This window comes from Plodia interpunctella, chromosome 5, assembly GCF_027563975.2.
Source record: "Plodia interpunctella isolate USDA-ARS_2022_Savannah chromosome 5, ilPloInte3.2, whole genome shotgun sequence".
Lineage (NCBI taxonomy): Eukaryota > Metazoa > Arthropoda > Insecta > Lepidoptera > Pyralidae > Plodia > Plodia interpunctella.
Genome location: NC_071298.1, coordinates 14,585 through 39,525, shown reverse-complemented (window position 1 = coordinate 39,525; position 24,941 = coordinate 14,585). Strand labels below are relative to the sequence as shown.

The following is a 24,941-nucleotide window of genomic DNA, read 5'->3' as shown; positions in this document are numbered from 1 at the left end:
TAACTATGATAAGTAATGTAGAGCAAGAATCTATGTACTGACTGACTGACAGACAATGTACAGCCGAAACTACTGGGCGTAGAAAGCTGAAATTTTGCATGTAGATTCCCTGGGGAGTGTAGGTGAGCACTAAGAGAGGATTTTTGGAAATTCTACCCTGAAGGGCGTGAAAGGGGTGAAAAATGTTTATGTGAAGTTAGTGAAAATTTGGATTTTGGTTGTTTACAACAAATTCATGAAAACGTGTTTCAGATTTTTCTGAATTTTAACTCTCAACCCCTTCAAAATGGGGGTAAAAACTTGGAACTTAATACAAATGGGTGTATGGAACTTAATACAAATATCAAAATAAAAAGCTGGAAATTGGTAAACATACTCTTCATCATTTTTCCTAAAGAATGACCAAGAGTTTACTATGAAAATCACGTGGACGAAGCCGCGGGCAAAAGCTATTGTACACTAGCTTTTGCCCGCGGCCTAGCAAGTATAATAGTAAGCTATCTTAGTTTTACTTTAAAATTTGCACGCTATCCAGTTGCTTATTGCTCACTAGTCGAAATATTTTTCTTTGTAAATCAGTAAATCAATGTTAAAGACCGAACTTTTCCAATCGTTATAAAATTAAAGAGCGATTCCTCAAATCCCACTATCGAGGACATAACTCAGCGTGACTATAAAACCATCCGTGGAGAGTGAGCAACGGGTCGGTCAACTGTTAACTTTGCTCCACTAAAGTTAACAGTTGACCGACCCGTTGCTGGCGCGGGGTTGCCAATTATTTCCGTTCGTGGTCGGTACCGAGGCAGGGCTGGCAGCATTTGTCTTCTGTCTTCCAAGCAGCGGTGGTGAGTCAAACAGGAACCATATAATTTAGTTTTTCTCGTCTTTCTCTTTTCTTCGCGATGCGTGAACCGTGCGACAACTCGTGAACGGTTGCTGCCAGGAGGAACTGGTTCGCTCAGTTCTCATATATTTTTTTTGGTCAATCGTGTTTTGAATTGTGGTCGAGAGCTGATAGAAATAGATAGCATTCGATCACAATCATAATATGTTTTATTAATTTTTTTGTAAACTTGACCATCTTATAACATTATTAGAGAAAAATATGTAAGAAACAATAATGGCTAGGCTACCCTTCTGGCATTTGTTATCAGATATAAATTATATCATAAAAAAATTTTTCACAAAAATCCGATGTTTTTCTTTAAGATATGCTCCGCTATATGAATGACCAAATAATTTCAAAATCCTTATCCTAACTTCCTAATTAATATTATAAATGCGAAAGTAAGTTTGTTTATTACCTGTTGACGCAGTATCTCCTGGACCGGTGGTTATGACGTTTGGTACACGGGTAGAAAATAACCTGGAATAACATATAAAGTACTTTTTATTCCGAAATCCCCACGGGAGCGAAGCCCCGGGGCCGTGCTAGTAAATAAATAAAAAATAAAAGTATGGGTAACACATCAAATCCTTTCGATTGAGTTGAACTCTTATAAGTAGAATCATCAAGTAATAAGATAGATTGCAATATAGTCTTTTTCTATTATTTGTCTGGTTTGTTATCACGCCTGACAGCCCTAGGCAGGTAGAGATTTAATGCACTCGGCGAACCGGAAGAAACCGAGCTACACTCCTAATACTGAATCTCTGATTATCCTTCGATGTTTACTCGTCCTTTGCGACGTCGAAGTCACAGCTTTAAATCTCATGCTCTCATGGTTGTAAAACGTGTTTTGCAGTAATTTAACTTAATATAGCTAAGTCAATCACATAACGTACATATTACGTAACACATAACCTAACTCTCGACATAAATCCAGAATCTTAGAGATCAATTCTGTAAAATCTGTATCAGGTCCTCTAGCGACCTTGAGAATTGTGTCAGACATCTATGTGTACTAATGCTGCTTGGCGCTTGGTCACGGTCACCCATTCCAAACCCACTTCGTAGGCCCATCGGCAACAGAGGCTTATGCTCTGCAGTAGATAGTAAGAATGAGGTATCGAAAGTAATAATATAAGTAACTTTTTTGTATAATTGGATATATGGGTCGTTTATTAGCGGGCAGTCTATCATCATGAGGTGAACCCGGAGCCGTGTGGTCCCGAGAGTCGGCCGGGCCGAGCTGATGGCGCGTGCGCGGCGCGGCGGTGGTGGGGGGCGGGAGGGGGGAGGCAGGGTCGCGGCACAGGGCGCGCGCCGCCCGACGCCGCCTGCCGCTCGCGCGACCTCGCGCCGCTCTCAACACTCGCAGTTTCCGCCAGCGATCCTGAAGCACAGTCCGCGCACCCCACATCGCTCCGTTTGTTGACATCCGGACTGCAACCGTGACAGCTACTGTGAACTCAAAAAGAATGCTTACAGAAACAGCCGTAAGTAAACAAATTTATCTCGATTTCAACATCAGTTATCTCTTTTTCCAACTAGTTGAAATAATCCCATAAATTTAAATACATTTATATGAACTCGTAAAACTAAAAGTTATCGTATTATTTATTAGGTACGTAAGTATGTTACCTACTCACAAATCAGGACTTTTTTAATTACATATTATTTCGATTTCATATTTCCTATCTATAGCATAAGTTTCCATCAGCTCCGTTTTTATTTTACGTAGATACCTGTATTATTCGACTGAACAACTTTGCATGCATATATCTTTATTAAATCATCATCTTTAATAAAAGAAATATTTTTTTTAGAAATTCCCACTAATACTGGACGCCAAAAGTTAACTACGGAACTCATTTCAAATGACAAAATATAGAAATTGACAGACAAATATATAAAGCAATGTACTTAATTTTAATCAAAAACAAGGATGTAAGTAATATTAACATTGATTATTCCATCGGCTACTATATCAGTCACACGACAATACGATACTACCTGTCTGTGACTGTGCTACGCATACTGTGCATGAAAATATACGTTTGTTAATGAGTAAGTAGTTCCCATGATTTCTAATCGGATCGTGTTTGCCTTGTTTTGTAAATGCCTAAAACGTGTTATTGCGTATTTCCACTGTAACTCAAGCAGTGTTTTTTGCATAATAAAAAAAAAAATATAATATTGTGTTTCGTAGTGTTTGAATAAATATTATTGAAAATTACGTGTTTATCTGGTTACATAGAGGTAGGTACGTCTCCCGCTTTCCAATCCAAACGCAGACTTCCTCATATTTTTATATTGTTTTATCTATCAAATTAATTTATATATTACCTATATATAATATATACATACTACTCATGTATATATTATATATAGGTTATATATCAATTATGCTAGAATATATACATATATATTTTATAAATACTAGTTATTCGCCGCAAACTTAGACCTCGTGAACACAAACTTAAAAATTCACAAACAAACAAACACACACAAACCCACACGCACACATCATGATAAATTTTTATTGTTTTATGAACAATGGAACAAGCCCATTTTTCGAGTCGATATGGCTATATATTTGAGACCAGTATGTGGCCACTTTTATTGCTCTATCATTAACCTTGTAGAGGACCTCTAACGTACAAGAAATGGGACAGTTAGGGCACGACAGCAGGTGAACCATAGACTGGACAGCACCACAGCCGCAGAGGAACCCCACCTCACCTGGTTCTCTAGACATCTCCCAACGGCAGCCCGGAGTCTGTTTAAGAACTTCCAGGTTGCCCAGGGGAGTTTTTCATCCGGTGGAAGCTTCTCAGCAGAAGAAAAATCGGGATGAATGTGGTGGTATTTCTGTTTTCAAAGAGTCAGTTGAATGTCTTTTGCATCCTGAGTTTTCGGTGGCTTTTCAGAGTTCGTGGGAGTCGCTGCTTATACAGCATGTGGCGTTGATCGGCAAGCTGCTTGCTCTTTTCCACTGCGCAAGCCACCTCTCGGCGTACAGTTGCAGGGGCTATACCGGATAGAGTGGAAAGATAAGGCAGAGGCGTGCCGATGATACTGCGGCATGTGGCGTTGAGTGCGACATCTATCTATTTGGCGTGAGCTGAGCGCAACCATACTGGGCATGCGTATTCGCCAGCAGAATAGCTAAACCACTCGTCCTGAGGATATGGGGAGTTGCACCCCAGCGTCAGGTGGTGAGGCGTTGGAAGATGTTGTTACGGGAGTTCACTTTAGCTTTTAAATTTTGGCAGTTTACTCTAATTGTCAGCGAGCGATCCCGTCCCAACGTAGTTACAACTTTTGTTTACCTTTGTTACTACTCTATAAATTGCTCAATAATTTTCATCTCAATTTTCCCGGTTTTTAGGCTGGTTTTCACTTCAATACTGAATGGACGATCAATCAACAAATCTAATATATGTTCTTCGGCATCTTCACTTTGGTGCAAGTCTCTTGGCAATCCAAAATCGACGATGATGTTCTAGATTATCGATTTTATACGTGAATAGAAGATACTTATCAGACTGAACAATTTTCATCCCTTTTCTTCCTTACATCAGCTGTTCTATTATGATGGTGTTACAGTTTTCAAAATTAATTACAAGTTAAGTGGCCTAATCTTAAATAGCTATACAATAAAAAAGTTTCATCGAAATCTGTCCTACTGGACAGATTTATTATTCCAGATATGAGCATATTTAAACAGACAGACATTTTTTCAAATTCTTACTCCTTTGTTATTTCTACATAACCCAAAATTATATTTATACCCCTGACGCAAAAAGAGATTGACGTTCGTATTCCAAAACCCATTAGATGATTAGTATGGCCCACGCGCGTTTGGCCGTGATTGCGAACAGACCTACTCGCTTAATATTTTACTATTTATCCGTAAAACGCTGTCCAAGAAAATACTGTGACTTCACAGAATTCGATAGATGGATCTCTATTTGCTTCCTGTCGAGATTGCTAACACTAGTGTAACAACATATTTTGCTCTAGGCTTCTCTGTGAATACTTTTCGCGATAGCGCAATTGTGGCAAGTAGTCGAATACATAATAATGTGGTTAATACTACTGATACTAAGATAAAATACTGAGATATTATATTTAATGTAATTTCCATGCATCTGGTTAAACTTTTCGCATTTCACAATCCAACTCTGGATGATAATTATGTCAAGTTTAAAAATAGTAAAATCAATTTTCCTGAAACCGATGAAGCGAGGGGGTCAGTGGGTGGCGCGATTCGACCGACACTGGCTGAAATGATGACTGAACATCGGGGTACTTACATAGATAAACGCAATAGTTTTTTGTCAGATCACGCACTTTCAGGCTAGAAAGTGCCAGATAATAAAATAGTTATTAAAACTCAGTAGATTTATCACTCATTTGATTTTTCAATGTTTCAATGTTTTTAACAAACATAGTTACAGTCAACATATCAAGCTACCCAAAATCATTGCAAATTTGCTGCTTATTGCCATAAGCATTGCATAGAGTTGCTATGCAGGTAACTAGAGATTCATTATGTATAATATCTCATAATATTGAAAAAAGTCATTGCAAATCTCTTATTAGCTATTCTTTTACTAAGAGATCAAGCTAATTATAGCTTTCATTAAGTTATTCATGTAACAGGCACGACGAAGGATCTCGTCCCTTTGAACTCGGGTAATCAGGCGAGAACACAATTGGTGCGCCTCGGCGACGAAGCTCGTCGGCCACATGGCATCCGCGCGGTGCAGTGCGGCGTGACGCGGCGCGGCGTGGGCCGGCGCGGCATGGCGTGGCGCGGCGCGCTGTCTGTCGTCGCCACGCTGTTGGCCGCCACGCCCGTCCGCTCCGCGCCGCCGGCGCTGCTGGTATTGCGCACCGCATGCGACGCCGGCGACCCCGCGCTCTTCCAGGAGCAGCGGCTGCGGCGCTATGTGGCCGACACTCGCCACGATTCAACTTCACAGCATTTGGCGATTCGCATACTTGGCTATAATGGTTAGAATTTTGTTATGTTTTTTCATTTTTGCGTGTTATCTTTGTGTTCTTGTTTCATTGGCCGCTGCGACACCCAGGCCGAATGCCTGAGTTCAGAGTTTTTCGTAAAAAATGCACCTTATATTTTAAGTATTGGCTCTTATTTTATAACCGGCCGCCTTCATGATACCAAACCTCTTTTGGAATGCTGTTGTAAAATGGTATTGCATATCAGTCGTCAAGGGATATAATTCCCTTAGTCGTCTCGTGCTTCATCCACAAGATTATAAGAATTGGTTCTAATGTATATTGGGAACTACAATCCTCTTCGTATTCGAAAGTCAGGTAGCTTTCTACATTATTTAAAACGAGAAAAACGTTTTGATTTGGCATTGGATATGATGGCTTGTAAAGATCAGTATGAAAAGTTAAAAAATATAGAATCCTTTATTGTTTTTTTTCTTAGAAACGTGTGGCCCGGACTGGAAAATGGAGGTGACGCGCAATGCTCTGCTCGCAATCAGCAGTGGTGGAGCCGTATCGTTCACCGGATGGGCGGGCGCAGGCGCGTGCGAGGCACTCTCAGCGGCGACGCGAGCGTTGCGGCGTCCGCTTCCCTCAGCGTGTGCGGCGGCCGCGGCACGCGGTGCCGGCGTCGGTGAGCTAGCGCAGCGGCTGCGCTGGCGGCGAGCGCTGCTGCCGCCAGCCGGGCCACACTCGGAGTGCACCTCCGCACTCCGTCACGTGGAGCGCGCCCTGGTCACTCGAGGCGTAAATGTACGTCGAGCATCACTCAATGACCAAGAAATCGCCCGTCACCCACACGGTTGGTGTTACTATAATATACTGCGTTTCTTATAAACGACCATTGCAAGAGACGTTTCCGTTACGTTTTCTAAAATACAATATTTTGAACAGTTGTGATCCTGTGTGCCTCTGTGGAGTCAGTGGGCTTGAGCAGTGCGGCCCTGGAGGCGCTGCGTGAGCCAGCCGCACCCCGCGTGCTGTTGCTGCACGTGGAGCGTGATTCACCTCGTGCTGCCGCTGATGACATCGACTTCTCCAATGACGCTTTCCTAATGAGCAATATCACTTTAGATTTAAGAAATTCGCCTTATGATAAGAATAATTCGTCGTCCTCCTCGGTCACGTCCTCGGAAAACGCAAATGTGCCGTCATATTATCCGGGATCGAATATAAAAAGTTTGCCATCGTCTCGTGACGCGGAGGTAAACAACGAGACTTCTCACTATAAGAGAAATCGTTACGGTCCGACCGCGCCGCCTCACACCCTGCCATTGGGTTTCGTAAACACGATAAAAACAGACATGATAGAGGAACTATTACAAAATAATACAGTTCCAAAATACATCAAGGAAGCCGCGAAACAAACATTCGAAAAAAACAAGTCCAAGGACGAATCACAATTTATTACCAGTAAAGATCGAGTGCGGCAGGACGCTATCGAGCTCAAGTACTTCCAATTTGTTTCCCAACTCGCCGACGCGACTCAGCGACGTCTGCTATTATTCACGCACAAAAAACTCGAAGACGTCAATGAGCCGTTAGTGGCCGATTCTGTATATGAAGATGTATTAGATGCTTTTTATCAGGATACAGAATCCCATGGAACGCGAAATAAAACCAGTAGGATTGTATTCTACTTATATGAAACTGCCGATTTTTTAGCATTACCTAAATGGAGACGAATCGCAGCCATTGTTGCCACATCGAAGAAATCTTTAGACGATTCAGTCGAATGGAACACTGACATCGAACTGAACTCTACGGCGGAGTTGGAGCGATGGAGCGAACTGTTCGAGAATGAGTACGAGCAGATGTCGATCGGAATTACGGTGCCGACGCTGGTGGCATGCGTAGCGAGCGCGCTGGTGGCGGCCGCGCTGCTGGCGGTAGGCGCCCGATGCGCGGCGGCGCGTCGGCGGCGGCGGCGGAGGCGCGGCGACGCCGTGCTGGCGCCGCACGATTTCACGTTCCCAGCGGACGAGCGACGACGCGTAGGCGAGGGCATGGAGACCATGCTATCGTGCTGGCTGCAGCAGCTGCATGAATTCGGCGGCCCCGAGCTGGAGCGCCCCGACTTGCTCAAGCAGCCCCCGCTCTCCACGGCGCACGCCCCTTCCGCACCCTCTTCCACCTGCAGCATCAATCGTGTTGCCGTTGACCGTCGCACAAGATACAAGGTACGTATTATTCTTGGAAGTTGAACGAGCACAAAGAATTCTTTTAAAAGTTATGTATTTCAAAAAAAAAAAATTTCCCGAACGATGAACTATATTTAACTTGTAAACTATTGTCTATTAGGAAACTATACATTCTCGAACTAATACTCGGTAAGCATAAATCCCTACCCTATAAACCTGACATCGTAGGGAGAAGAAGAAGACACGTTGTCGCTGACATTCCACATACAAATACAAAATTTGCACGGGTGCAGCTCAACTCTCGTGCTTCTCTTTTATATAATAAAATAAATCGATCACTATACATATATAACAAATCCTACTGTGAATACAAATCTGTTAAAAACGTGGGTAACGACTAACCTATGATGAACTGGAGACGTTTATTAGTTAACATTTATTCCTTAATGTATTTCATTTGTAACTAGCTTAACTCTACAATTATAATTATTTTTTTCTTTTCTGTAATTAAGTCAACAACAATACTTTAATAAGTTATTTGGTAACTTTCACCAAGCGATAAGAAGAGCGGAGCTTCCTGTCACAAGCATTTTTGCTTAAAAGGAGGCCCCAACTACTAATATTTAATGTATAAATTTGTTACCCAATAAAAACTTTTTTTTTTAATTCAACAATCTAGCTACCGTAAACCAAAATATAGCTACGTATAATAAATAAATGAAACTTACACTTTTATCTTGAAACTTTATTTTAAAATTGAGTTTATCGTTAAAATTACTATTTTATAGAAACCCTAGCGGCCCGACCCGGCTTGGCTCGGGTAAAAACATAATAAATTATACCCATAAACCTCCTTAGGAATCACTAAGTGAAAACCGCATGAAAATCTGCACAGTAGTTTTAGAGTTTATCGCGAACAGGCAGACTCTGCGGTAGAGGACTTTGTTTTATAATTTAAGGATTTATCAATTGGTAACGACTTGACGTGATTTTTAAATACATTTTAATTCAAATGTTTATATTGTTTTTGAATATTTTATAAACTTCGGGTGATATAAAAACAATATTTTTACTGAATAATGCAGTTTTAATTGCCATCCTAAGTGTCAATGGAAGTGAAAAAGTTTTTTGTTATTTACATAACAACTAATCAATACTCAATGCCTACTCTGTATCCCAAACAATGCCCGGATACAACGGACATTTTGAACATTTTTATTAGATTTTGAAGGCTAAATCCTTGTATGTAAAATTGCCCCAAAAAATTACGCTGTATCTAGGAAGTGACTCTACTTAACTGTGATATTATCAGTATATATACATGAATTTTACAGGGTGATGCAGTACATATGAAGTACCTTCCGTTGGCGTCTTTGGAACTAAAGCGCAAAGCTACTGACGTATTGCTTGTCATGCAAAATTTACGACATGAAAACCTTAATCCATTTATAGGTAAGAAAAAAATCGTTTTTATTTTGATAAAAATATTGATTCCTCAAAAAACGGAAGCCGTTATTAATTCTGCTCACGAAACCAAAAATGCCACTTTTTTTTCTCGTCTTCAATAAACCAAGCACCTAAAGGTAATTGATATTCCAGGCTGTCTATGCGAGGTGCGTCCGGCCCTGGTGTTCGACTACTGCGGGCGTGGCTCCCTGGAAGACGTCCTGATGGCGGACGACATCAAACTGGACTGGACTTTCCGTCTGTCGCTCCTGACAGACCTGGTGAAAGGCATGCGGTACCTGCACGCGTCGCCGCTGCGCGTGCACGGTCGCCTGACCTCGCGGAACTGCGTGGTGGACTCGCGCTGGGTGCTTCGCGTCACTGACCACGGCGTCTCCACTTTCTACCGCACGCAGGCGCTGCCTGAGCCAGAGAGATCACCTAGAGGTCGCTCCACTTTTACCATCCAATACATTTTAAAAACAAATAACCCGATGTAATCATCTAGTCTTTTTCGAGGAATTACTAGCACACGGAAATTACCGGAAAAGCACTAGTAGTGCTGTAATAACGTAGTTATTAACAGATGGCTGCAATATATATTTTTTTTTCAGAACACACTACGCTACTTACGATTATATCAATATGGTTTAGCAGTTCAAGTTGTTTTTTCCTGTTCACTTGTGCAAATTCAAAATTATTGAATACTTACTGTTATAAAAAGATAATGACTTTAATTAGACATGCTGTGGACGGCTCCCGAGATTCTCCGCGAGACTCAGAGCGGCGGTGGAGGGCGGGGCAGCCAGCCTGGAGATGTTTTCTCTTTCGCTATCATTATGCAGGTGATTATTTATTATACTAGCAGTCTGTCCCGGCTTTGTACAATGTCCACAATTTTGACAAATCTCATAAATAATTTATTGTGTTCCCGAGGTCGAAGTTCGCGGCGATCAACTAGTTACTTCATAAAATTGTATCCGCGGCTTCAATTATCGAAATAAAATATAAGCTTCTACTTTATACCGTATTGCATCGGACCGCTAAACTTTACATTAAATTTGTTCCATTTCTTGCTTAGCGTCCCGTGCCGTTTTCCGCTACGTGTCTAGTACTCTTGTCTCGTTACCCACTACATGTCTCGTTTCGTAGACGTAGTAGAACGACGTAGTTGACGAAATTTCATGGTGAGTTAGTGACAATATGAGTATTTTTCGCTTTTACATATTTTGATACATATAAATTACTAAAAACTTGATAAGAAAGACTTAAAGAAGACATCTATCTTCGTTATTGTATCCACAAATAGCTCTCTGTATTAATTTGTTTTATAATTGTAAAGTTTGCTCACTTTTTTCAACGTCCATATGTCTTTTACTTTTTAAAATTTAGAAATTTCCTTCTGGCAGGAAGTGATAGTGCGTGGCGAACCGTACTGTATGTTGTCTCTGACACCCGGCGAGCTGCTAGAGAAGCTGAGTCGACCTCCTCCTCTCATCCGGCCGTCGGTGTCGATGGGGGCCGCGCCGCCCGAGGCCGTCAGCGTCATGCGCCAGTGCTGGAGCGAGGCGCCCGACCTCAGACCCGACTTCACAAGGCTACACGACATCTTCAGACATCTTCATCGCGGCCGGTGGGTTACCTACCTACTATACATACACATTAGGGTGGGCCGATAATGTATGAGAATTTTTTTTTCTGTATTCTATTACGCAAGTGATGTCAAAAGTTGCAGTTAATTACGTAGATTCACATTATACTATCAAATGTTAAAAAATATTTAATCTTTAGCTCTCTACCAGCAATTAAAAAATGAACTTTTACTCTATTTTCACCAATTTTTCAGATTTTTATTTATGAATAATCAAATGTTTTTTCTATGTTATAGTATAAATAAAACTATATTCTTTGTTAATTATCTCAATGTATATTAAATTTCCATGTTAAAGTAATACAATTACGATCTTAAAATTACACATAATCGAACTTTTGTGCTCTACTTTTCACCACATTTAAATTGACTCTTGTTGTAAAATTCAGGCATTTCTGACCGCGATTTCAGTGTGTGTGTTTTCTTTCTTGTCTTCTTGTGTTCTTTTTTTTGTGAGGTAGAAGGAACAGATACTGTATTACCGTGGCTTACTGAGGATTCTCTATTCAAAACTCGTCGTGTTATACTTTCATCGGCTTTTTCAATAACTGACATCGACGGATCGGAACTATCCTTATCTTGACGACTAGTACTGCGACTAGAGCTCTGTAATTTTCTTATATTTTTATTTTGAAGTTTAATAGTTTCTGCTCTGTCAACACCACCAATAATCATTTTTCTTTCACCTCTTTGATCTATAAGAAATTGAATTTCTTTTAAGGGAACCTTTATTTCTTTCGGACACATACATTTTCCTTCACATTTGCACGAAGCTATATCAAATAAAATATTTGAACAGAAAGTTATAAAATAATTCAACTTCTGGTAAAAAAATTCGTTTTTCTTGGAATTTGGATACCTTATAAATGAAAGATATTTATCAAAATGTAATTTTAGGAATTGAAGCATTTTTCCAAACACGTTCGATTTCTAACGAAAAAACTTCACTATGCGAAGGTTGTTTCCCGTTACATTTTATCTTTTAATACGTGTCTTTTCAATAATGTTAACTTAATAACATCACTTACAGTTGGAAGTCTCTTGTGATCGAGTTTAGAATACGGTCCAAATAAAGGACAAACTGTGTACTACGCCGAGGTCCAACACTCATTTTTTTGTCCACAAATGCGTATTAACTATAAATTATTAATTGAAAAAATACTAGAAATTTGCTATTCAAATAGAATATAATACTTTTAGTTCGTTAAAATAAGTAGCGTAACAAGACTGCGACAAGTTCTTTATTAGAAAAGTATGTAATTTGCCCGCGCGAAACGTGTCAAAACATGACAATTCATGTTTCATCCTTCTTAACGTGTCTGGTCTTATTGCAAAATGGTCAAAGAGTAAATAAAGGGTAAAATAGCAATAGTAAATAAATTAAATCATCAAAGAATACTTATCAGCCAGACAAAACATAAGACTTAAAAATATGAAAAATTAGGTATTTTATAAAATTTCGGAGATCAGTAAAGGGCTAAAAGTTATAAGTTATATTTTTAAAATTATTTTTCTTATATATATATATCTGTATCACATTATGCAACTTTTCAGGGGTCTTTCAATAGAAAATTCAAAAATATTTAAAATCGGCCCACCCTAATACACATTACAGTTAGAAAACTATTTTGTTCAGCGTCCAATGGTAGTTGTTCTTTACAATGAATTGTTGGAAGTGTGTCTAGAATGAATCTTATCTTCTAGAAAGATCAACATCGTGGACTCTATGTTCGAGATGCTGGAGAAGTATAGCAACAATCTGGAGGAGCTGATTCGCGAGCGCACCGAGCAGCTCGACATGGAGAAGAAGAAGACAGAGCAACTACTTAACCGCATGCTGCCTAGGTATATTCTGTTTGTTTAACTTCTTCTTTATTGTGATCATTAGAAAATAATACAAATAAAACCTGCTAAACGTGTTGCACTGCCACAGTGTAGGACTCCGTATTTTCCATGGAATTTCTCGAAGTTTTGCAGTAGAATACAGTTACTCCTAAACTTAAAAGCCAACTTAGTGTGCTTGATAATTCTAATTTCGTTATGTATGAGTACTAATGCCGTAACGTTTAATTCCTAACAACAACCGTTTCGTTTGAAGAGGGAGGGGCACATTTGACTCCAACGAAAATTGACACTTTAAACATACACGCTTGATAGGTAATTTACAAACTATTTACTAAATCCAAAAACGGTCTAGCCACACCTCAAATATTTTGAAAGACCTATCCAACAACACCCCAAACTATTCATAAAACATTTCTATTTTTCTTGTAAGGGAAGTACCCTAAAAAATGCTTTTTTCAAGGTTTTATTTGCCCATTCTGTTGATTTAATTATTATGTATACTAACCATACCAAATAACACGGACGGACGCACAGACGGATATGACGAAACTATGAGGGTTCATTTTCTGTAGGACTACGGAACTCTAAAAACATACCGCAGATAACGATGTAAATCTATTTTAACTTTTCTATTATAACTATTTTGGCTTTTCTTATGGGTAGATATGTAAGTATGGGCCATGACCTACCACGCGAACTCATTGCAATCTCAACTGCAAATACAACTTTAAGTGAAGTTTAACCCTTATCTTTATCATTATAAACATTTATCGTTATCAACACTTTTTTAATTTACTGTAAGTATACCTAATATTAATATTGCAACGTGGACTTGTGGTATATGTGGCAGGTCGGTGGCGGAGCGGCTGATGCTGGGGTCGCGCGTGGAGCCCGAGGAATTCTCGGAAGTGTCGATCTACTTCAGCGACATCGTGGGCTTCACGGCGCTAGCGGCACGCTCCACGCCCGTGCAGGTCGTCGACCTGCTCAATGACCTCTACACCACCTTCGATGCTGCCATCGAACAGTACAGCGTCTACAAGGTCAGTTCTCATACTATAATGAGTTCTAGTCACAGAAAGCATTTTATATGTGGACCGAGCGTGTAACATTTTTCGTAGGTACTGTGATGTCACAAGTGCTAGCGCGGCATCATTTTTTTTTCTATGTACCATAGAAGATAAGAGTTATAAGGCAGTGGCCGATCAAAACATACTATTTTAGGAGTTGTATTTGTGAACCTATGAAGTACATTTATCATAATATTCATTATGATCTAATTTATTTTAAAACAGTAGTCTTTGTGTTACTCCTGATGAATTCGTCTATAGGTATATGTGCCAAATTTGAACAAAAACAAGGAAACAAAAATACAAATCTTTTCTCGTACAACACGAGAATATGAGATGAATACACATTGCAAATGTACATAGACTACACACAATGCAATTCTAACAATTTTGAAATGTTTGTGTAGGTAGAAACAATCGGAGACGCGTACATGGTGGTGGGAGGTCTGCCGGTGCGCGCGGCCGACCACGCGGAGTCCATCGCCACCATGGCGCTACATCTGCTGCACCTAGCGGGCCGCTTCCGAGTGCGGCACCTGCCCGGCGTGCCGCTGCGGCTGCGCATCGGACTACACACTGGCGCTTGCTGCGCCGGAGTCGTCGGCCTCACCATGCCCAGATACTGCCTCTTTGGAGATACTGTCAATACTGCCTCGCGCATGGAGTCAACTGGTAGCATTCTTGATAATTAAAAAAGAAATGAATCATCTTTACTGGTATTATTCGCCGTATTTATTGGCTACCAATTGAAACAGAGAAAATAGAGACATTTAACCACTGACTTTCACTGAAATCTGTCCATGTACAATCGGGTTGAATCAAAATCAAAATCAAATAATTTATTCAGAAATTAGGCCTTCACAGGTACTTTTTCACGTCATATTCAATTAAATTATTATTAAATTAAATGATGTTTACCAAAGCTACAAACTATTAGTATTTCGAAACGACCACTGCTGACAAGAAATGCCGAAAGAAACTCATTCAAACAGTGTTGGTCCCTATTAGGTATGCCAGAAGGGCTTACCATTTTTGAAATATAAAATGTATAATTTTTTATCAGTAATATAACAATGTAAGTACACAATAAAGTACATGGTCAAATGGTATATTGAAACATATTATGATTGTGATCAAGTGCTGATGAAAGGAAAATATATATACCTATGTATATGTATAATTAACCAAACAAAAAAAGCTTTTAATAAAAGATCGAGCTGACCAGTTACCCCGGCAGCACCCGTTCACGAGTTGACACGTGAGTCAGCCATCGCGAAGCTCAACCACAATAGAGGGAACCTCGCGACCCGATCCACGACGCGCTACCGGTTTGACCATTTGAGTGTGCATGACATACTCGATCTCCATAATCTAACATAATAGATACCTATGTTACTTTCAGACACTTGAAGATCACAAATCACGTATATGTTTTACAAGTAAATGTCAAAATATATGTAATAAACATGTCAAGAAAATATATAAATAATAATAAAAAAGTAAGATCAAGTGTGAGAGGTGGAAGTTTTAGGAAGGGTCCAAGGTTTTTGTTGAGAATATAATGACGTTGATATTCAGGTGCAGCGTGGCGCATCCAGGTGTCTGCAGCGACGGCGGAGCGGCTGACGGCGGCGGGCGGCTACCGGCTGCGCTCGCGCGGCCTCACGCAGATCAAGGGCAAGGGCGCCATGCACACCTACTGGCTGCTCGGCAAAGAGGGCTTCGATAAACCGCTCCCCACTCCACCCCCACTCGAGTACGTACGGTACGATTATGTAACTCGAGAAAATTCTATTCTATTTTTTAATCTCTCATCTTACACATCTAAATTATATAAAAGCGGCCAAATATAAAACTCTTACATTGTAGCGACTCTTAATGGCTGTTCCATTAGTGCGTTACAATTTAAGAGTATTTAACCTATTAATCGAAAGTGATAAGGATTTTTTGTTAAGGAGGCATAGGGGCAGAATTTGTTCGCTTCAGTTCGGCTGATTTTCTTTCTTCACACGAACAAAACGTAAATATAATGTAATTGTTGTAGGTAGAATTAAAATAAAAACATGTTTTGCAGATCTGAGGAGGTATTGTTTGAGACTGACGGCGAGAACGATAGCTCGACGTCGTCGGCGCCGGCAGCCTCCCCCGCCCGCGCCCCCGCCGTCGAGCGGCAGAGCTCGGACCCACCTGCGCCCCTCAATGATAAATATGGTATTTAATTATTAATTCGGAGGAACATTCTGGAGAATCGAGAATCTGAGATTTGTTGCCCCATGAACTTCAAACTTAATGTAAAATAAACAAACATACATGCATACATTACATACATACATACATACATACATACATACATACATACATACATACATACACACACACATACATACATACACACACACATCATAAAAAAAATCTCGGTCTCAAATGCTTCTTTAACATAAAAGTTTAGCATATTATTATATGATTTGTTTGGATCAGGTTGGCAACGGTCCGGCGCAATGTCCGCCGACTGCAGCCCGCCGCCGCGCGCCGCGTCCGCTGTCTGCGTCGCCGACCACAGCGCCCCCTACTCGCGGTACAGGTATGTTCTTATTGTTTGTAATGCCAGCTCCCAACATTTGCGCGAGTCCGACTCGCACATATCGATTTTATTTTACTTTACTCCTGCAAACGAATATCAAATGCAATTTTATTATAAGGTTTATTAGTATGGGTGTGTTCCGTTTATTATTTCTGGAATAAGTTATTCCTTGTATGAATAATCATGGATCCTTCTGACCCAAACGTTTTAATCCAGTCTTTAAAAAAGTACCCAATTCAAATCAGGAACCGTGGATGTGTCTGTCTTGAAACGTCAAGTATTTACTTACTTTTGTACCTCTAAAGTGTAAATTTTCCACATAAAACAATAAATACATATTAGTTTCTTCTATTGACAGATGCCTGTCGAACGGAACGAGCGTGAATCGCAACACGCGGCCGCTGCGGCGGCAGTGGTCGCTGGAGCGCGGGGACGCGCTGGCGGCGGCGCGCGCCGAGCCCGCGCCCGCGCCGCTCGCCGAGCCGCTCGCGCTGCTGCCGCCGCTCGCCGCGCGCCCTGCGCCCCCACGCTACCGCACGCGTCTGGACGACCGCGGCCCGCCGCCATCCCAGACCTCTCTCTATCCTACTTGATAGTATTCGAATTATTACGATTTTCAATCTGTCGATTTACTGATAAGTACTGTCGAAGCTCGTAGACCCAGGTCTCCCCCAGTCCCCGATCGACAATAATTTTTGTAGCCCTGTCGGACCCCGTGTCCTATCTTCATTTTGATATCTTAGATTGTTCACTGGTAGACTTTCCTATTGTTGTGATGAAATAAAGAGAAGTAGTAAGTGTAAATATTTTAATATGAGAGCACCGATGATTGAACATGTGATTAATCTTGGTGATTTGAGTATTTTTGAATATTTTCATTACAAATAAAAAATATCTTTTATCATAAAATATTTTTCATTTTAATTATATGTAGGTACCCATAAATAAGAAAAAGCTATTTGTTCGGTGTAACCGAACACCTATGACGTCGGCCGATCGGTCGACGCTCAATTACTCAATTTTACTTACTTTTAGTGCACATTTGCAACTCCACGGAGCGGGTGAATTCTTTAACATTATTATAATTAATTGTTTCGTGTAAATAAAGTGAAATGCTTTACACCGGCCTTTACTCTCAACATCAACATCCAACAACACCTCACTCCCCGAACACTATTTATAATAAGAAACAAAGAATAAGAAAAAGCTATATAAACAATTAATTTGCATAGGTTTATAAATACAAAACATAAATAGTTTACATCCGTGATAGTCAACATCCGTGATAGTCATCCGTTTGAAACTACAGTAAGGAATAAACAGCGGCCAAGTGCGAGTCGACTCGCCCATGTAGTAGCAAGTAACATAACATAAAAGTCCTTGTTGATGGATTTGTTTTTTAATACCAAAATCGAATGACAAGAAAATTTTGCTTTGATGACGTATACAAAAACTACTACTAGATCTCGTGCAAACCAATTTTCGTTTGAAGTTTACATAGTAATATACAATGTACATCAAATTATTTTTTTTTTTGAGTGTATTTATTCTCATATCTCAAAAGTTACAGGGGACACACACACCACTTTTACCACCTTTGAAGTGTCTCTCGCACAAACTATTCAGTTTAGAACAAATCAGATATAGAAACCTCTATATCATTTTTGAAGATAGATACGTACCACACGTAATATTAAAAAAAAATTTTTGTTTCAGTTTTTTGTGCAGAATACTTACCAAGTTTCGACAGTATAGTTATTTATAGTTTCGGAAAAAAGAAGTAGCTGTAACATACGGACGGACTGACAGACAGACATGACGAATTTGTAAGGCTTCCGTTTTGCCATTGAGCTACGCTAGCTATAATAAGCTATAAAAAGCTATAATTACTACCAATAGGAGTTAAAGTTTTTAACTTGTATGGCAGCTATCCCAACTAAGTAAGTTTGTAATTAAAAGTGGTAATGAGTAACAAAAGCGTAAAAGCATTATATATGGTTGGGCATTCATTTTATAGTTAGTGTGTCAAATACTAGATGGCGCACTAGTAAAAGTGAATGGCGCTATGGTTTGGTTTACAAGCCATGCCATGGTTGGTTGGTTGGTTGGTTGGTTGGTTGGTTGGTTGGTTGGTTGGTTGGTTGGTTGGTTGGTTGGTTGGTTGGTTGGTTGGTTGGTTGGTTGGTTGGTTGGTTGGTTGGTTGGTTGGTTGGTTGGTTGGTTGGTTGGTTGGTTGGTTGGTTGGTTGGTTGGTTGGTTGGTTGGTTGGTTGGTTGGTTGGTTGGTTGGTTGGTTGGTTGGTTGGTTGGTTGGTTGGTTGGTTGGTTGGTTGGTTGGTTGGTTGGTTGGTTGGTTGGTTGGTTGGTTGGTTGGTTGGTTGGTTGGTTGGTTGGTTGGTTGGTTAGGTTAGGTTAGGTTAGGTTAGGTTAGGTTAGGTTAGGTTAGGTTAGGTTAGGTTAGGTTAGGTTAGGTTAGGTTAGGTTAGGTTAGGTTAGGTTAGGTTAGGTTAGGTTGTGGCCTCCTTCTGTGAGACTGTTATGTCACAGAGGGAGGCCGAGGAAAGGAACCGCGAGGACCACCCCCTCGCGGAGCCGATCCGCAGAAGGCGGACGGGGGTGCGACGCAGGCGCTACCTTGCGCGCCTGCAGGCGCCCCCCTAAATCGGTGGGACTAGTCCCACCCGACGGCAGGGGTCCACCAGGTGTCGGTGGGCCCCTGAGAATGGTGAGTCCGGTCTCTGGCGAAAGAGACCGGCCAGTCGCTGAGGCGTCTTGTGTTAGATAGATCCGAGGCGCCTCCCTGTAAAGCGGCCGATGGCACCCGCAGGGGTTTAGTGGGTAGTCTGGGCTGGATAGCGGCCCAGGAGTCCCACACTCAGTGCGTAAATGCATTCCCCTGCGAAAACAAAAAAAAAAAAAAAAAAGGTTAGGTTAGGTTAGGTTAGGTTAGGTTAGGTTAGGTTAGGTTAGGTTAGGTTAGGTTAGGTTAGGTTAGGTTAGGTTAGGTTAGGTTAGGTTAGGTTAGGTTAGGTTAGGTTAGGTTAGGTTAGGTTAGGTTAGGTTAGGTTAGGTTAGGTTAGGTTAGGTTAGGTTAGGTTAGGTTAGGTTAGGTTAGGTTAGGTTAGGTTAGGTTAGGTTAGGTTGGGGTGCTACAGTCAGGAAACCTCCACGTTGGCTCGATGGTTTGAAGGTTTGCTTCTGTCACTTGATCTCTTGATCCGGTGATAGCGGCGGCTGACAAGCTATTGGGCTGGTGCACCCTGGGCAACGGTTAATAACTCCCCGTTATGAGGGGTCTTGTTAGCCGTTGGCAAATGTCCTGGCATAGGGGGGGAAATAGCAGGGTCCAGTAATGGGCCTCTGCTCATTTTGGGGGCCGGCAACGGCCATCATCGCCAGTTGGCGGTGGAAGTCGGCGGGCTCGGATTGCCAAGTTGGCATCTGGGCTAGACTTGGGCGTTATACCATGTCCAAATCACCGTCGATCTCGTAATCCCGGAGGATCCCTTCGGGACCGAGGGGCTTGGCTTTACCGCCCGGCCTGCGAGGAAGACAACCTCTGAAAAAATTACTCCCAATCCCAAGCGGTGGGGACGCCGTGAGGGGATGCATGGCTGGGGGATAGACCAGTCGTTAGTGTCCCTCCCGTCAGAGTACCGGCCGACACTCTGGTGGGTTACCCCTTAGGCTTACCCGGGTACAGGGGGCACTGCTCGGGTGGACCACTTATTTCCCCCATACTCGTGGGAATTGTATGGAGAATATTAAAGAAAAATTTAAAAAACCTTTGTTGTTGAGTAGGAGCGACCGAGAAGGTCAGCAAGAGGTAGTCCTTCGGGACTGTGATGAGCAGTCAGATCTCGGGTCAAGGAGGTCGTCGATGTCTCTTGACTTTGACTCTGACGGGTCTAGAGGTTTGTGGCGCCGGAAGAGGCGCCAAACAAAAACCACTGAAGAGGATACTGATTCGGATGCGCCGGCTAAAAAATACATACAGACTGAGGAGCCGATTATCAGTAGTGGAGTGGCGTCTTCCGGAAAACATGTCGGGATGACACAAACGAGAGCCGAACTTGCAGCGGCTAAGCGTGAGGCGCTGCGTATTGCTGCAGAACAAGAGGTATCAGAAAAGGCGAAACGTCTCAGAAAAAACACGGCGAAAAGCGTTGGCGGTGACAACCTGCATAATTTGCCGACTGAAGCGTTGGCAAAGCAGGTCCAGGACTCGGTGGAAATAATTCTGGACGTTGCCAAAAAGTCCAAAAGTCTGAAGGGTGGTTTTATTAAATGTCTGAAGGAGTCTTCTATGTCCATAACGGAAGCTGTAGATGTATTAAAGGAACGGACCATGTCGGAGGAGACCGTGAAATTACAGGCTGAGAATCATCGCCTGAACATGGAAATGACAGAACTCCGCAAAGAAATGGCGGAGCTGCGAGCGGAAGTCTCAAAGGCTCAAAGGGCAAACAGCTTGTGCGTTGGGCAGAGTGCTGGCGCCGGCCCCACTGCTGGCGACGGTGCTCCTATCACTAGAGCTGACCTGGAGAACTTTATGGCGGACCTTCTGAAAAAGACTGGATTTATGGTGGACGCCAAGTTGGACGGCATCAGAGATCGACTTCTGCCAGAAAAACGGCTACGCCCTCCACTTGCTTCGGACCGTCCTCCACCGTCTGTACACAGAACATGGAGTGAGGTATTGATGGACAGCTGTATTCCATCTTGCTCTGGCCCCACTATTGTTGATAGTCAGCCAGCGACTGCCCCAGTGCCTCCCCCTGCGCCTGCTGAATACATAGGAAAAGGTAAAGGGATAGGAAAGAAAACTAAGGTACAAGAGAACCGGGTAGAGGCAAATGTTCCTCCTCAAACTAATGTGGAGCCTGAGGTAATAAACCCATCGGAATGGACAGAAATTGGAAAAGGTGGGAGGAAGAAGAAAAATAAGAAGAAAAAAAAGAAGAATGCACCTAGTGTGACGCAACCACAGAGCAGTCAAACACAAGGTAGTCAACCGCAGGGTGCTCAAGCTCAGCCTAAAGGCAAAGGGCCAAAGAAGACGAACCCCCGTGCTGCGAAGCTCCGGACTCCAAAATCCTCAGCAGTCGTTCTTACACTGCAGCCTGAGGCAGAAAAGAGAGGTGTTTCCTACAAAGAAATTCTCCTTGAGGCCAAGTCTAAGGTAGGACTCGACGACCTTAATATAACAGGTCTCCGGTTTCGCAGGGCCGCAACAGGAGCTGCTGTGTTTGAGCTGCCAGGAGCTACCACCCGTGAGAAAGCGGATGCACTGGCTGAAAAATTACGAGGGGCACTAAGTGAAAATGTAGTCAAAGTATCTAGGCCTGAAATTTGTGCTGATCTGGTGATTGGTGGGCTAGATGATGCAGTCACTAAAGGAGAGGTTGAAGATGCAATCGCTCGAGAAGGTCAGTGTCCAAGAGCATCAATAAAAGCGGGTGAAATACGCATAGATCCCACAGGAAAGGGTAGGGTGTTCGTTAGATGTCCCACAGTCGCTGCGAAAATAATAGTGGCTGCAAAAGGTCTTCGTATTGGCTGGGTAACTGCGTCGGTTAGACTGTTACAGTCCCAACCTAGGCGATGCTACCGCTGCCTTCAGAGTGGCCACGTCAGGGCTCAGTGTACTGCGGCCACAGACAGAAGCAGCAACTGCTATCGCTGCGGAAACCCTGAACACAAAGCAGAACATTGCACGGCGCCAGCACACTGTTCTATATGCGAGGAAGCAAAGAGACCTGCCGACCATAGGCTAGGTAGCAAAACATGCAAAGCACCTGTTGTCAAACGCGACAATAGAAGAGGCGGCGTAGTGGCCAAGGACACGCAACAGTCCCTGCAAACTACAAGCCCGATGGACACAGACGTGACCAGGGTTGAAGTGGCGACGGAAGTCAACAGCCAATAATATGGCCCCAATCAGTTTTCTCCAGGCGAACATAAATCACTGTGGTGCATCACAAGACCTGCTTGTGCAAAGCTTGGCCCAGTGGTCAGTAGATGTAGCGTTGGTTTCGGAGCCCTACTTCGTTCCTTTGCGGGATACTTGGTTGGGAGACAATGATAGTACAGCTGCTGTAATAGTCCACAACTCCGAAAAGGTGACTATTGGTAATGTTATTAAGAGGTCTGGATGTGTGTCGGTTCTACTGGGTGACATTGCAGTTATTTCTGTATATTTTTCTCCCAATAGGCCCTTATCGGAATTCGAGGTGTTCTTGGACCAGGTGGGTGCTATCATTCGTCAAAACCACCCTCACCCTATTCTAATAGCTGGAGACTTCAACGCTCACTCTACGGCTTGGGGATCCCACCAGACGTGCAGCCGGGGTGTGGCAATTCATGAGTGGCTTATAACTATGGGACTTTCAATTTTAAACAGAGGAACTACTCCTACTTGTGTCCGTCCGCAAGGAAGTTCACGAGTGGATGTCACCTTTGCGTCCTCTGCAATCGCATGCCGAGTTAAAAATTGGGAGGTAGTTCAGGTAGAGACACTATCGGACCATGAATATATCCGATTTGACATATCACCAGAAATTGATGTCCCATCCCCTGGTCCAACTAACAATAGCTTAGGAGATAGTCCAAGATGGGTTCTTAAAAAACTAAGGAAAGAAATTCTAGAAGAAGCGGCAATAGTTCAGAGTTGGCTGCCATCGTCTCCTCTCTGGAACATTAATGAAGAAGTGGTTTGGTTCCGGAAGGCCCTGCAGAGTATATGCGATGCCTCAATGCCCCGGGCTGGCCCCCCAACCCGAAAACGTCAAGTGTACTGGTGGTCCGCTGAAATTGCCAAACTGCGCTCTACCTGCAATGCGGCACGACGCCAGTACACACGCCAAAGAAGAAGACGACCCAGAAACGAAGATAAAGAGGTACAGCTACACGCCGTTTATAAAGAGGCCAAGAAGTCTCTCCGAAAGGCAATAGCCATTGCTAAAGAGAGTGCAAGGGAAGAGTTTCTGAGGATACTGGACAATGACCCATGGGGACGACCTTATAGAATGGTGCGGCAGAAGTTACGACCTTGGGCCCCCCCTATAACGGAGACTTTGCAACCGCAGTTCCTAAATAATGTCTTGTTGACACTATTTCCTACCAGAGGCCAATATGCACCTCCTCCGATGGCCTGTCCTCCAGGAAGTCTGCATGCGCTAGAAGATAATAATTGTACAGTGACGCAAGAGGAAACGGGATTAGCGATTGAACGCCTGAGAGCAAAGAGCAAAGCGCCTGGCCTAGATGGCGTTCCAGGACGTGTACTAGCAATGGCTCTAAAACACCTAGAGCCCAGATTGCGAGCGCTGCTCTCAAAGTGCTTGGAAAGGGGTGAATTTCCTGAAGAGTGGAGAACCGGAAAGTTAATTTTGTTGAGGAAAGAGGGTCGTCCCATGGACTCACCTTCGGCATTTAGACCGATTGTTCTGGAGAGTGAGCTGACTAAAGTCTTCGAAGTAGTGATCTCAACCCGTCTCAAAAAACATCTCGAGACTGTTGGTCCTGACCTAGCAGAAAACCAGTTTGGGTTTAGAAGAGGAAAATCCACTGTCCATGCGGTTTTGCGTGTGAAAGCCCTGGTGGACGATGCATTGTCTCGGGGTGGGATGGTGTTGGCTTGCTCACTTGATATACGGAATGCCTTCAATACCCTCCCTTGGGACTGCATCAAGGCAGCTTTGCAGTATCACCGGGTGCCAGAGTACTTGCAAAAAATGGTGGATTCATACCTTTCGAGTCGGCAAGTCTCATTTCCGGGAAAAGACGGTTGGGGACATTGGCCAATGTCGTGCGGTGTTCCACAGGGGTCGGTCCTCGGTCCCCTCCTGTGGAACATCGGTTATGATTGGGTGTTGCGGGGTGCGAATATTGGAGGTGTCTATCTCACCTGCTACGCAGACGACACTCTGGTAACGATTAGAGGGAAGTCACTCCGCGATGTCTGTATGCGGGCCACTATCGCAGTTGCACATGTGGTACGACGCATTAGACTTCTTGGGCTGGAGGTTGCGCTTGAGAAATCTGAAGCCATAATCTTCCACGGACCTCGGAGTGCGCCCCCTGCAGGAAGTAAAATAACGGTGGGAGGAATCACCATCGTCATAAAGAGGTCAATGAAGTATCTTGGGCTGATACTTGATAGTAGGTGGGACTTCACCACCCACTTTGTGACGTTGGTGCCCAAACTTAAAACAGCGGCACTAGCCCTGGGAGGTCTGCTGCCGAATGTGGGAGGTCCGAACTCATCTTGCCGTCGCCTTTATGAGGGTATTGTGAGA

The 24,941-nt window shown here is 42.8% G+C and overlaps 1 protein-coding gene across 4 annotated transcripts; it reads left to right on the top strand.

Annotated features, from left to right (window-relative positions):
• The first annotated feature begins 737 nt into the window (after window positions 1-737).
• Window positions 738-17,729, top strand: LOC128670013 (uncharacterized protein). 4 transcript variants are annotated; one of them, XM_053745334.2, is made up of 17 exons: window positions 738-2,379; window positions 2,710-2,830; window positions 3,814-4,098; window positions 5,552-5,905; window positions 6,351-6,710; window positions 6,803-8,088; window positions 9,384-9,501; window positions 9,649-9,942; window positions 10,237-10,340; window positions 10,905-11,128; window positions 12,851-12,991; window positions 13,842-14,034; window positions 14,469-14,733; window positions 15,640-15,826; window positions 16,136-16,272; window positions 16,540-16,642; window positions 17,001-17,729. In XM_053745334.2, the coding sequence occupies exons 3-17, from the start codon at window positions 4,074-4,076 to the stop codon at window positions 17,233-17,235; spliced, it is 4,026 nt and encodes a 1,341-aa protein (XP_053601309.1). In that variant the 5' UTR covers window positions 738-2,379; window positions 2,710-2,830; window positions 3,814-4,073; the 3' UTR covers window positions 17,236-17,729. The 4 variants fall into 4 exon arrangements, with proteins under 4 accessions (XP_053601309.1, XP_053601310.1, XP_053601312.1 ...); XM_053745336.2 differs by having other exon boundaries at window positions 741-2,379; window positions 15,640-15,817; window positions 17,001-17,727; XM_053745335.2 differs by lacking the exon at window positions 2,710-2,830.
• The last annotated feature ends 7,212 nt before the right edge of the window (window positions 17,730-24,941 follow it).